The sequence below is a fragment of the Nerophis ophidion genome, linkage group LG07, assembly GCF_033978795.1.
Source record: "Nerophis ophidion isolate RoL-2023_Sa linkage group LG07, RoL_Noph_v1.0, whole genome shotgun sequence".
Classification (NCBI taxonomy): Eukaryota; Metazoa; Chordata; class Actinopteri; order Syngnathiformes; family Syngnathidae; genus Nerophis; species Nerophis ophidion.
In genome coordinates this window covers 31,368,684-31,383,687 of record NC_084617.1, presented here as the reverse complement: position 1 = coordinate 31,383,687, position 15,004 = coordinate 31,368,684, and the positions used below count along the sequence as shown (strand labels likewise).

Genomic DNA, 15,004 nt, shown 5'->3' with positions numbered 1-15,004 from the left:
ATATGTATATAACAATTTATCAATAATACATGTCAGTGTTTCTCTGTAAATAACAATATATAAACAACAAATGTCAACGTTTACCAGTAAATAACAATCAATCAAGAATAGATATCAGTGTTTATCTGTAAATAACAATATGTAAATAGTAGATGTCAGTGTTTATCTGTAAATAACAATGTATCCATAATAAATGTCTGTGTTTATCTGTAAATAACAATACATCAATAAGAAATGTCCTCTAATGCTAACGACGCTAGCTTAATTACATTACGATAGCACATACAAATATGCATGGAAACACTCCTACAAACATCGCACATGGAACGCTTTAGTATGTAAGAATAATTTTAGTTATGTTGTAAAACTTACAAACGTTGCTTGGAGTGATGTGTTAAGAATCCATACGAGTAAAAACGTTACAGACGGATAGAAGACGGAACAGCACTTCTACTTCCGGTTGAAAGCTTTGTCTACTTCAAAGTCTGTAATTTAAAGAAATTCAAAGAACAATATCAATTTGAAAGCAAATATATAGTTTTTCATGGGAACATACAAACTCGTAAACGTGTTAGCACAATAGCGAATGCTAACAAAGCTAACTTCATTATATTACGATAGCGGGTGCAACTATGCATGAAAACACTCCTGCAGACATCACACATGGGACACTTTCGTAAGTAAGAATTGTTTTAGTTATATTGTAAAACTTCCAAACGTTGCTTGGATTGATGTATGAGGAATCCATACGAGTAGAAATGCTATGGAAGGCTAGAAAATTGCTGCGATGAGGTGGCGACTTGTCCAGGGTGTACAACGCATTCCGCCCAATTGTAGCAGAGATAGGCACCAGCGCCCCCGTGACCCCAAAGGGAATAAGCTGTAGGAAATGGATGGATGAGTGGGCTACAAAATTAGAAAAGCACTTCTACTTCCGGTTCAAAGCTTTAAAACAGAAATAATTTGCATAAATCAAGTGAGCGAAGTTGTCCAAAAGATAGCGCCATAGCACAAACCTTAACATCTTTGCACATGTTTAATGAAAACTATTTACATGATGGCCGTCAGCGAAGAGAAGTCCATAAATTAAATAAAGGGTTCAAAGTGTAGGATAAAAGTAGTGGCTTGTAGTCCGGAAGTGTCATCAATAACTCTCCCGTGTCTTTCTGCAGGCGACCCCTCGACCAACTGGCTGCACGCGCGCTCCTCCCGCAAGAAGAGGTGTCCGTACAGTAAGTACCAGACGCTGGAGCTGGAGAAGGAGTTCCTCTTCAACATGTACTTGACCCGGGACCGCCGTCACGAGGTGGCTCGAGCGCTCAACCTGACCGAGAGACAAGTAAAGATCTGGTTCCAGAACCGCAGGATGAAGATGAAGAAACAGAGCAAGGACCAGCCCAAGGACTAGAGTCGGCGCGTAGAGGGAAGGGACAATAAGATGCATCACTACACAACATGAGGACAATAACGTGCAGCACAACTACACAACATGAGGACAAGAAGGTGCATCACCACTACACAACAGGAGGACGAGAAGGTGCAGCACTACACAACATGAAGACAAGAAGGTGCATCATCACTACACAACATGAGGACGAGAAGGTGCTTCACCACTACACAACATGAGGACAAGAAGGTGCATCACCACTACACAACAGGAGGATGAGAAGGTGCAGCACTACACAACATGAAGACAAGAAGGTGCATCATCACTACACAACATGAGGACGAGAAGGTGCTTCACCACTACACAACATGAGGACAAGAAGGTGCATCACCACTACACAACAGGAGGACGAGAAGGTGCAGCACTACACAACATGAAGACAAGAAGGTGCATCATCACTACACAACATAAGGACGAGAAGGTGCTTCACCACTACACAACATGAGGACAAGAAGGTGCATCACCACTACACAAAAGGAGGACAAGAAGGTGCACCACTACACAACATGAGGACAAGATGGTGCATCGCCACTACACAACATGAGGACAAGAAGGTGCATCACCACTACACAACATGAGGACAAGAAGGTGCATCACCACTACACAACATGAGGACAAGAAGGTGCATCACCACTACACAGCAGGAGGACAAGAAGGTGCACCACTACACAACATGAGGACAAGATGGTGCATCACCACTACACAACATGGAGACAAGAAGGTGCATCACCACTACACAACATGAGGAGAAAACGGTGCGCCACTACACAACATGAGGACAAGAAGGTGCACCATTACACAACACGAGGACAAGATGGTGCACCACTACACAACATGAGGACAATAAGGTGCATCACCACTACACAACATGAGGACAAGAAGGTGCACCACTACACAACATGAGGAAAAGAAGGTGCACCACTACACAACATGAGGACAAGATGGTGCACCACTACACAACATGAGGACAAGAAGGTGCACCACTACACAACATGAGGACAAGAAGGTGCACCACTACACAACATGAGGACAAGATGGTGCACCACTACACAACATGAGGACAAGATGGTGCAGCACCACTACACAATATGAGGACAAGATGGTGCACCACTACACAACATGAGGACAATAAGGTGCATCACCACTACACAACATGAGGACAAGAAGGTGCACCACTACACAACATGAGGACAAGATGGTGCACCACTACACAACATGAGGACAAGATGGTGCATCACTACACAGCATGAGGACAAGAAGGTGCATCACTACACAGCATGAGGACAAGATGGTGCAGCACCACAACACAACATGAGGACAAGATGGTGGCGCACTATACAACATGAGGACAATATGCTGCAACACTTAACAACATGACGACAAGATGATGCAGCCTTACACAACATGAGAACAAGATGGCAAAACAACTCTACACAACATGAGGACAAGATTGTGCATCACCACAACATAACATGTGGACAAGATGGCACAACAACACTACACAACATGAGGACAAGATGTTTCAGCACCACTACACAACAAGAGGACAAGATTGTGCATCACCACAACACAACATGATGACAAGATGGTGCATTAAAACTACACAACATGAGGACAAGATGGTGTATCACTACACAACATGAGGACAAGAGGGTGCACCACTGCACAACATGAGGACAAGATGGTGCATCACTACACAACATGAGGAGAAAATGGTGAAGCAGCACTACACAACATGAAGACAAGATGGTGCAACACTACACAACATGAGGACAAGATGGTGCATCACTACACAACATGAGGACAAGATGGTGCAACACTGCACAACATGTGGATAAGATGGTGCATCACTACACAACATGAGGACACAACTGAACATTCCTCACAATATCGACTTTATTCTTCAGCACGACGGAGACAAAAGCGATACGGCACACGTTGGTATCACTCCCATACCAACAACTACATCAGGGCTAATATTGGCGATACGGACAGCGATACTTTTTACTTGACATGATTGAATGATTGTGTGACATGCGACTGTTTAGAAGTCGTTAAAGGACGGCAGCAAGCACCACTTTGCTCACTCACATCCTTCAAAGACTTCCTGTATCATACAAGGTGTTTTCCCACCTCACAAAACAACATGGAACCTGCCGTTTCCTTGGTAACGCCTTTCAGAAGACCCCTAACTGTTTGCAGACCATGCGCTGTGCTGAAGGCCCCGCGATCTGTGGCGGCCCCGTTTATTGTGAAGAAGTGCACGTAAAATGTAAAATGAATGACACTAACGTATGCCTAGACCATTCCCGCTCCGTCCCTGAACAAAAACAAAATAGATTCGGCATTTTCCTAGACATTCCTTCTCCTAAGTAAATGGTACTTTTGATCAGGTTCAATTTGTGATTTTGCACTCAAAACTATTGAAAACAATAACTTCCGGACTATAATCTACTACTTTTTTTCCTACACTTTTTACCCAGCAGCTTATAAAACAGTGCGGCTAATGTATGGATTTTTCGTTGCTGACATCCGTAATACAAATAGTAGAAAAACAAACAAACACTGGGTAGGTGGGTTATTCTTTGTGGCGCCATCTTTTGGACGAAACTTTCCAACCAAAAATAAAACTGTCATTCTGCCTTTCTAGCCGTCCATAGCGTTTTTACCCCTATGGATTCCTCATTCGTCACTCCGAGTTGATTGCTTTAACGAAAACAATTCTGACTTAATAACTTTTGGCGTTATTTCAGTTCCACAAATTCATTAGTTAGATTAATTAAATAACCCTAACCCTAACCTAATAAAGGTAGCATTGTTAGCATTAGCTAATATGCTAACATGTTAACAAGTGTCAGTGTTAGTGTTGTAAATGGCATTCTTTTTGTGTTGTTTCAGTTTTCATTCATTTTTAATTTTTTTATGTTTTCATTTATTTTAGGCATTGACATTTAATAAAAATAAAGTAGAAGGTAGACAATACATAATAATATAAAATAATATAATGCAAAAGATAATGTACAGTATTAAAGCATGATTGTGCAGTTTTGCCTGAAAAGGAGTGGGAAGAAGATAACTTAAAGTTTCACAAATTCCTCGGTATTTTCACCAAAACGTCATTGTGGAGTTGTTAGCATGTGCAGCTAGTGGGTCCATGACCAACGACTTCTGTTTTGTCTGATCAGCCGTTTTACTGCCCTATTACAGACACCATTTGGAATCAATTAATGTATGTAAATAAACATTTCTGTGTCAATAAGTCATTTCACAACAAATATATTTGCGACTTATAGTCTAGAGCATGGGTGTCAAACTCTGGCCCGCGGGCCAAATTTGGCCCACCAGGTAATTTAATTTGGCCCTTGAGGCAATATCAAATTAACATTAGAGCTGGCCCGCCGGTATTGTAACACCGCATTCACCGCTAATACTCATACTTACCAACCCTTCCGATTTTCCCGGGAGACTCCCGAATTTCAGTGCCCTTGCCGAAAATCATCCGGGGCAACAATTCTCCCGAATTTCTGTCGATTTCCACCCAAACAACATCATTGGGGACGTGCCTTAATGGCACTGCATTCGACGCCCTCTACAAACTGTCGTCCCGTCCGCTTTTTCTCCATACAAACATTGTGTCGGCCCAGTCACATACTATATGCGGACTTTACACACAAACAAGTGAATGCAAGGCATACTTGGTCAACCGCCATACAAGTCACACTGAGGGTGGCCGTATAAACAACTTTAACACTGTTACAAACACTGTGAACCCACACCAAACAAGAATGACAACCACATTTAGGGAGAAGATCCGCACCGTAACCCAACATAAACACAACAGAACAAATACCCAGAACCCCTTGCAGCAATAACTCTTCCGGGATGCTGCAGTATTTGAAAATCGATTTTGCATGTCACTAAAAAGTTATACAAGCCTTGCTCGTTCAATATTCAATGCAAAAATGGTTTGGGTCCCTATAAAAGGTTAATTTGTTCAACCTTGGCCCGCGGCTTTGTTCAGTCAAAAATTTTGGCCCACTCTGTATTTGAGTTTGACACCCCTGGTCTAGAGCGACTAATATATGGAACAAAAATGTCTTCCCAATAAATTTAGTGGGTGCGTCTCATATACCGGTGCACGCAATAGTCCGGAACATACGGTAATCTGCTTCCAATTAATTAGTTTGTGTTTAAAACATTCATCACATTCCATTGAAGTTTGATTTTTCACATTTTTGTAATAGGGTGGCTGGGGGTTTCTAAAAACAAAATCTGCTTATGGCCCCGATTAAGCTTAGGGGCCTTGACAATATCAGCGACACCAAGTTTTTATGCCAGTAAATACGTGTACATATATTATTATTAGATTAGAGGAAATAATGTTTATTTAGTACGCTTTAGCAGTAGAGGAAGGGCTATAGTGTTAGGATGAAATGCTGCTAGCTTTGTTACCTTCTTGTTTTGTTTATGGAAATGATCGATGACTAGCGCTGCTCTGCTTGTTTTCCTATTCGACCATTTAATCTGTCTTTTGTACAATTGGTTATGTCGAACTTTCACGCGTAGCATGCATATATTGATGGCTGTTACCATGGCAACACCGCCAGTATTGAGGTGTGGAAGCTTTTAAAGGCAAACAGCAAAGTATTTGCCTTTTATTTCTTAAAAAAAATAATGAAATAATGCTCGAATTAAATTAGAAAAAAAAAAGAAGTTTTTTTTACTCTGGAAGTGAAAATAGACTTTAATAAATGAGTGTCAATGAAATAAAAATACATGAAGTATTGGATGTGTATGCCTTTTATCGTTATTAAATTGGGCTTTTTTTAGGCTCATTTTATGTCGAAATTTCACAGAAAAATTAACGATGCGTGATTTCATTTACAAATGTGATCAGGAGGTGAGATTTTTAGTCCTCCACGGGGCTCAGAGGAGGGGCGATCGTTAATGCGTATTTACCGTGGCAATAGAGACGCGCTGAAACGTGCTCATTAATAAAAGCCGGTGTCTATCTCTGGGCAGGACTTCCATTAGCATCAACAAGGTGGTGCGCCGTGATAAAACACACGTCGTCTGTATTTGTCTTAATAATGGCCGCTCCAGTGCGTCTTTCAATGGACTCAACGACCGAAGCACATAAAAAGACCGTTTCTACTGACTCGGACTTCTCTCCACTGCCGTGTATTATCGTGTACATGTTTTTGTAATTGTTGCTTTCTCTTCCCCTGCCAGTCAAATCTTGCATGCCGCTATGACACACACTCGGAGCACATAAAGTATAGAGTATTTACAGCAGTACATGCTGGGTTTCTTTTTTTTTTTTTTGCACTGGTGCCGTGACCCGGATAAGACTTAGAATGAAGAGGGTAGGTGTAAATTAACAAACCTCACTCCCTAACACCTTAGGACCTTGGAAACAGGGACTAGATCAGGGAAGTTCTAATGGTGCCGTGACCCGGATGAGAGCGAGGTTTAAGAGTCTAACTTACGGCAGCCACACACTAAAAAATACTGGGTTATTGTTTTTCTGCCCAAATGTTGGGTTGAGCCTGTTGGGTCATATTTCTGGGTTATTTGTAAGAAGTTTTCGTGACCCGACCCAAGAAAATAGTTTACCGTCTTTATCGATGCAGACTAAATGCACCCATCAATATTTTAAGACTTGTTTGCGGTAAGCGGTTCAAAGTGACTCAATATTGTCTTACGATTGCTTAAAAAACAATCTTCATAAATCATAATGATATCTGGACTACAAAGAGGTTGACTGGAAGCTTAAAACGATGTGTTTTAATACCGACCTCTGCCTATTGGAGTCATAAATCAATATTATGCATGAAACAGGGACCAAATCAGGGGGGTTCCACTGGTGCCGTGACCCGGATGAGAGTTAAGATGAAAAGGGTAGGCGTACATTAATAAACCTCACTCCCTGACACCTTAGGAGCTTGGACACAGGGACTAGATCAGAGAAGTTCCACTAGTACTGTGACCCGGATGAGAGTTAGGATGAAGAGGGTAGGTGTACATTAATAAACCTCAATCCCTGACACCTTAGGAGGTTGGAAACAGGGACTAAAACAGGGAGGTTCCACTGGTGCTGTGACCCAGATGAGAGTTAGGAATAAGAGGGTACGTGTAAATTAACAAACCTCACTCCCTGATACCTTAGGGGCTTGTAAACACAGCCTTGATCAGTGAGGTTCTAATGGTGCCGTGACCCGGATAAAACTTAGAATGAAGAAGGTAGGTGTAAATTAACAAACCTCACTCCCTGACACCTTCTGAGCTTGAAAACAGGGACTAGATCGGGGAGGTTTTAATGGTGCCATGACCCGGATGAGAGCGAGGTTTAAGAGTGTAACTGACGCCAGCCACACACTAAAAAAATGCTGGGTTATTGTTTTTCTGCCCAAATGCTGGGTTGATCCTGTTGGGTATTATTTATGGATTATTTGTAAGGAGTTTTTGTGACCTGACCCAAGGAAATAGTTCACCGTCTTTATCAATGCAGACTAAATGGACTTAACAATATTTTGAGACTTGTTTGCGGAAAGCAGTTCAAAGTCACTCAATATTGTCTTACGATTGTTTAAAAAACAATCTTCCTAAATCATAACGATATCTGGACTACAAAGAGGTTGGCTGAAAGCTTAAAACGATGTGTTTTAATACCGACCTATGGATAACAAATCATTATTGTGCATGAAAAAGGGACCAAATCAGGAGGGTTCCACTGGTGCCGTGACCCGGATGAAAGTTAAGATGAAGAGGGTAGGTGTACATTAATAAACCTCATTCCCTGACACCTTAGGAGCTTGGAAACAGGGACTAAAACAGGGAGGTTCCACTGGTGCTGTGACCCAGATGAAAGTTAGGATGAAGAGGGTAGGTGTAAATTAACAAACCTCACTCCCTGACACCTTAGGAGCTTGAAAACACAGCCTTGATCAGTGAGGTACTAATGGTGCCGTGAATCGGATGAAAGTGAGGTTTAAGGGTCTAAGTCAGGGGTCGGGAACCTTTTTGGCTGAGGGAGCCATGAAAGCCAAATATTTCAAAATGTATTTCTGGGAGAGCCATATCATATATATGAGACCAACATTTTTAGAGCACAATAAGTCTATTTTCTTTTTAGTAACATTTTTATTCTAAAGCTAAACAATAATAAACATAATAATTCTTACCATTAATGTGAGTTCTTGAACAGGTGTGATAGAAAATGGATGGTTTGATTAAAATGCATGAACATTTTTTATAATTTGAACGTTATTTTTAACACTGTGATTACCAGCGGAATTTTTCATTACTTATCTTGTTAAGCAATGTCAGCTAACATTTATATGAGAGCCAGGTGCAGTCATCACAAGAGCCACATCTGGCTCTAGAGTCATAGGTTCCCTACCCCTGGTCTAAGTGATGCCAGCCAGGCACTAAAAAATGCTGGGTTATTATTGTTCTGCCCAAATGCTGGATTGATCCTGTTGGGTCATATTTATGGATTATTTGTAAGGAGTTTTTGTGACCCGACCCAAGGAAAAAGTTCATCGTCTTTATTGATGCAAACTAAATGGACTTAACAATATTTTAAGACTTGTTTGCGTTAAGCGGTTCAAAGTGACTCAATATTGTCTTACGATTGCCTAAAAAACCATCTTCATAAATCATAACGATATCTGGACTACAAAGAGGTTGGCTGAAAGCTTAAAAACAACGTTTTTTAATACCGACCTCTGCCTGTAAGAGTCATAAATCATTATTATGCATGGAAACAGGGACCAAATCATGGGGGTTGCACTGGTGCTATGACCCGGATGAGAGTTAAGAAGAAGAGGGTAGGCGTATATTAATAAACCTCATTAAATGACACCTTAGGAGCTTGGACACAGGGACTAGATCAGAGAGGTTCCACTGGTACTGTGACCCGGATGAGAGTTAGGATGAAGAGGGTAGGTGTACATTAATAAACCTCAATCCCTGACACCTTAGGAGCTTGGAAACAGGGACTAGATCAGGGAGCTTCTAATGGTGCCGTGACCCTGATGAGAGCGAGGTTTAAGAGTGTAACTGACGCCAGCCACAAACTAAAAAATGCTGGGTTATTATTTTTCTGCCCAAATGCTGGGTTGAGCCTGTTGGGTCATATTTATGGGTTATTTGTAAGGAGTTTTTGTGACCTGACCCAAGGAAATAGTTTATCGTCTTTATTGATGCAGACTAAATGGACTTAACAATAGTTTGAGACTTGTTTGCGGAAAGTGGTTCAAAGTCATTCAATATTGTCTTACGATTGTTTAAAAAACAATCTTCATAAATCATAACGATATCTGGACTACAAAGAGGTTGGCTGGAAGCTTAAAACGACGTGTTTCAATACCGACCTCTGCCTATTTGAGTCATAAATCATTATTATGCATGAAACAGGGACCAAATCAGGGGGGTTCCACTGGTGCCGTGACCCGGATGAGAGTTAGGATGAAGAAGATAGGCGTACATTAATAAAACTGACTCCCTGACACCTTAGAAGCTTGGACACAGGGACTAGATCAGGGAGGTTCCACTAGTACTGTGACCCGGATGAGAGTTAAGATGAAGAGGGTAGGTGTACATTAATAAACCTCAATCCCTAACACTTTAAGAGCTTGAAAACAGGGACTAGATCAGGGAGGTTCTAATGGTGCCGTGACCCGGATGAGAACGAGGTTTAAGAGTGTAACTGACGCCAGCCATACAGTAAAAAATGCTGGGTTATTGTTTTTCTGCCCAAATGTTGGGTTGAGCCTGTTGGGTCATATTCATGGGTTATATGTAAGGAGTTTTTGTGACTGGACCCAAGGAAATAGTTCACCGTCTTTATCGATGCAGACTAAGTGCACTTATCAATATATTAAGACTTGTTTGCGAAAAGCGGTTCAAAGTGACTCAATATTGTCTTACAATTGCTTAAAAACAATCTTCATAAATCATAACGATATCTGGACTACAAAGAGGTTGGCTGAAAGCTTAAAACGACGTGTTTTAATACCGACCTCTGCCTATTTGAGTCATAAATCATTATTATGCATAAAACAGGGACCAAATCAGGGGGGTTCCACTGGTGTCGTGACCCGGATGAGAGTTAGGATGAAGGCGTACATTAATAAACCTCACTCCCTGACACCTTAGGATCTTGGAAACAGGGACTAGATCGGGGGGATGCAATGGTGCCGTGACCCAGATGAGAGTTAGGATTAAGACGGTAGAGGTACATTAATAAACCCCACTCCCTGAAACCTAAGTAGCTTGGAAACTGGGACTAAATCAGGGGGGTTGATAAATGTGATTTTTAAGGGGATGAGTGTAGCAGATGCCAGTCCATGTGGCTGTACCAGTGTCCATGTTAGTAAGACACCAGCGGAACAAAACAGGGACTAGATCAGGGAGATTTCATTGGTGGCGTGACCCGAATGATAGTGAGGTTTAAGGGGGTGATTCGAAATGGGCGCCAGTGAGCATAGCTGTGCCAGTGTGCATGTCAGTAAACCTCTCTCGCTGACACCTTAAGTCTCTCATTCTGCAGACTTATGTTCGAGCCACCGACAAAACAGGGTCTCGAAAGGGGAGTTGCATTGGTACCGTGACCCGGACGAATATGAGCTTTAAGGGACGGCGTGGCGCAGTGGAAGAGTGGCCGTGCGCAACCCGAGGGTCCCTGGTTCAAATCCCACCTAGTACCAACCTCGTCACGTCCGTTGTGTCCTGAGCAAGACACTTCACTCTTTCTCCTGATAGGTGCTGGTTGGCGCCTTGCATGGCAGCTCCATCCATCAGTGTGTGAATGTGTGTGTGAATGGGTAAATGTGGAAGTAGTGTCAAAGCGCTTTGAGTACCTTGAAGGTAGAAAAGCGCTATACAAGTACAACCCATTTATCATTTATTTAAGGGTATGAGTGTGAAAGACTTCAGTTTGTGTGGCTTTGACAGTGTGCAGATTGGTAAACCTCATTCTTGATATCTTAAACATTATTCCTGAAATCTTAAAATCTCATGTGAAAAACTCATGCTCAATCCCCGGGCAGAACAGAAACAGATCAAAAGACTCTTTGCGGAGTTACATTACTCAGCATTTGGATTAAACATATAACCCATCTTGCTGGGTTGAATAAGCAGCCCATCTTCCTGGGTTAATTTACCCAGCATTGGTTTGATCCAATAGTTACACAACTACCCTCTTTGGGTAATTTACTATACAGCAGTTTTTAGAGAAACCGAAACAGGGCCTGGACCAGGCATGTCACATTGGTGCCTTGACCCGGATCTGACAGTGTGTTTTGTTTGTAGACCTCACTCGTTTGTTGACATTTCGGGCTCTCATTCGGCAGACCAATGTACGAGCACCAGTGAACCAAAACAGGGACTCGATCGGTGGGGATCTCATTGGTTGACGTGACCCGGATGAGAGTGAGGTTTAGGGTTACCCCAACCCTATTTTAATTTGATTAATTAATATTAAACACATTCAGTAATTAATTATTAAAAACAAAAAGAACATCCAATAATTTCAAAAGAAAATAATAGCAATCAGCAACCATATTATACATTTGATGAATTACTATTAAACACATTAAACAATGAATTGATCAAAACAAAGCAAACATCCAATCATTTAAAATAAAAATAATACAAATTTGCCTACTTTTGGTTTTAATTCCGGCAACCCCACACTGACCTCCCCTGAACAACATTAATATATATATATAAAATTGTAAAACTGTTTATAAGTATGTCGTTTATTGCATATATGTTAATCTTGACATATTTAGGTCATTTAACTGTATAAAATAGCAGTTTGTTGAGCTTATTTTAATTTGAATATTACGTTAATTGATTTTATTGTAAATAAACATGAAAATGACCAATTTATTTGGTAGAATTAACCTAACATTGCAGTTAAAATGACTCAGCATTTGAATTGAAATATAACCCATCTTGCTGGGTCTAATAAGCAACCCATCTTCCTGGGTTAATTTACCCAGCATTGGTTTGATACAATAGTTACACAACTACCCTCTCTGGGTAATTTACTATACAGCAGTTTTTAAAGAAACCGAAACAGGGCCTGGACCAGGCATGGCACATTGGTGCCGTGACCCGGATCTGACAGTGTGTTTTGTTTGTAGACCTCACTCGTTTGTTGACATTTTGGGCTCTCATTCGGCGGACCCATGACCGAGCCACCAGTGGAACCAAAACATGGACTCGATCGGGGGGGATTTTATTGGTTGCCGTGACCTGGATGAGAGTGAGGTTTATTATTTTAATTTGATTAATCAATATTAAACACATTCAGCAATTAATTATTCAAAACAAAAAGAACATCCAATAATTTCAAAGGAAAAGAATAGCAATCAGCAACAATATTATAATTTGATTAATTACTATTAAACACATTAAACAATGAATTGATCAAAACAAAGCAAACATCCAATCATTTAAAGTAAAAATAATACCAATTTGCCTACTTTTGGTTTTAATTCCGGTAACCCCACACTGACCTCCCCTGAACAACATTAATATATATAAAAAAAATTGTAAAACTGTTTAAAAGTGTCGTTTATTGCATATATGTTAATCTTGACATATTTAGGGCATTTAACTGTATAAAAGTGCAGTCTGTTGAGCATATTTTAATTTGAATTTTACTTTTTTGATTTTATTGTAAATAAACATGAAAATTACCAATTGATTTGGTAGAATTAACCCAACCTTGCAGTTAAAATGACCCAGCATTTGAATTGAAATACAACCCATCTTGCTGGGTTAATTCACCCAGAGTTGGTTTGATCCAACAGTTACACAACAGTTGGGTTGAAAACTACCCTATTTGGGTCATTTTCAACGCAGCAGTTTTTAGAGAAACCAAAACAGGGCTTGGACCAGGCATGTCACATTGGTGCCGTGACCCGGCTCTGTCAGTGTGTTTTGTTTGTAGACATCACTCGGTCGTTGACATCCCTCATTCGGCGGACCCATGTTCGAGCCACCAGTGGAACCAAAACAGGGACTAAATAGGGGGGATTTCATTGGTTGCCGTGACCCGGATGAGAGTGAGGTTTAGGGTCACCCCAACCCTATTTTAATTTGATTAATTAATATTAAACACATTCAGCAATTAATTATTCAAAACAAAAAGAACATCCAATAATTTCAAAAGAAAAGAATAGCAATCAGCTATATCAAAACGGTTCATTAATGCAGAGTATTTGAACATGAAGACTTGAGTGTATAAATGTGTGATAGAAGCATGTTGGTGTTTGGACTGTGAAAAGTGCACACTCAGCTAAACGGCATGACCTTCCTTCAAGACGGTCGTTGTTGTATTTTCTATTTTCATACACGCTGCGTACAATAAACTAATATGCAATCTGCAATGCAAGTTCAGGAAAAGACTCGTTAGAAAACCGGAGAAAGTGCTGACTGTTGCAAAAAAGGGACACCTTTCCAATTTGTGTAGGGATGTTACTTTTGATGAAAGTAGGTGTTGACACGCTCCCCGATGTACTTATTGATCTGAGAGTTGATGGAACAGAAGGTCGTCTTGTTGGATCATCCTATTTAAATGTGACACTTTTATGGGTAAACAAGAGAAGTCCTAGTTCACATTCTTTGTGCACACTACAATACTCCCTTTTACAGTATTTATTTGGCTTTGACTGTACTGTACATGCATATTATTAACTCATGAATCATATATTATTCATTACAAACCAATAAACAATAAGTCACACATAACATTTAAAACTATTTAAATTTGCAATGTTAAAAAAAATCCAGATTATAATCTAAATACATTTCAAAGGAAGAAACGGCGTGTTTGTATTATTAAATATGATTAATATGAAAAGACAATTGTAAATTTCTTTATTATTGTTGTACATTTATTTTTGGGTCTTTGTCAACCTTAATAGATAATCTAAAAAAATGTCAATGTCACTAACATGTATCATTCAAAATATACATGAAATATACTGATAACAAATCAAATACAAATTAAATTTGAACACTCCTTGTTTTATATACATGTTTTGTAGAAATGTAAACTATTTATCCTGACATCGAAACTGCCTTTGTATATTTATGAACTCATCTTTTGTTTTGGCGGAAATGACTTAAATGTGGTGAATTTCTCCTCTAATTCCTCATTTCATGTTTTGGGGCCTTTGAAAAATGATACATTTTGGGAAGTTTTGTGTTGATCGAAACAAAGCATTTCTTTATTATATTTTGACCTTATATGGCATGTTTGCACTTCCTGTCCATAAGTTTGTGTAAAAATAAAAGGGTTGCCTCTTCTCTTCATAATTACTGCAATTATTGCTTGGAGGTGTTTGATTGATACATTCTTACAAATAAATACAACAATATAGATCTACAAAGAAACACAACAATACATACCGACAAAGAAATACAACAAAACATACCTTCAAGGAAATAAAACGATATATACCGACAATGAAATACAACAATACACGCCGACAAATAACTACAACAATAAATACCTAAAAAGAAATAAAACAATAT

General features: G+C 40.0%; 1 protein-coding gene across 1 annotated transcript in view; it reads left to right on the top strand.

The window, feature by feature from the left end:
• Window positions 1–14,785, top strand: part of LOC133556237 (homeobox protein Hox-B9a-like) — a 61,671-nt gene extending 46,886 nt beyond the window's left edge. The window contains exon 2 of the mRNA XM_061905964.1: window positions 1,173–14,785. Within this exon, the coding sequence (XP_061761948.1) occupies window positions 1,173–1,408 (236 nt within the window). The 3' untranslated portion in view covers window positions 1,409–14,785. The remainder of the gene's footprint in view (window positions 1–1,172) is intronic.
• The last annotated feature ends 219 nt before the right edge of the window (window positions 14,786–15,004 follow it).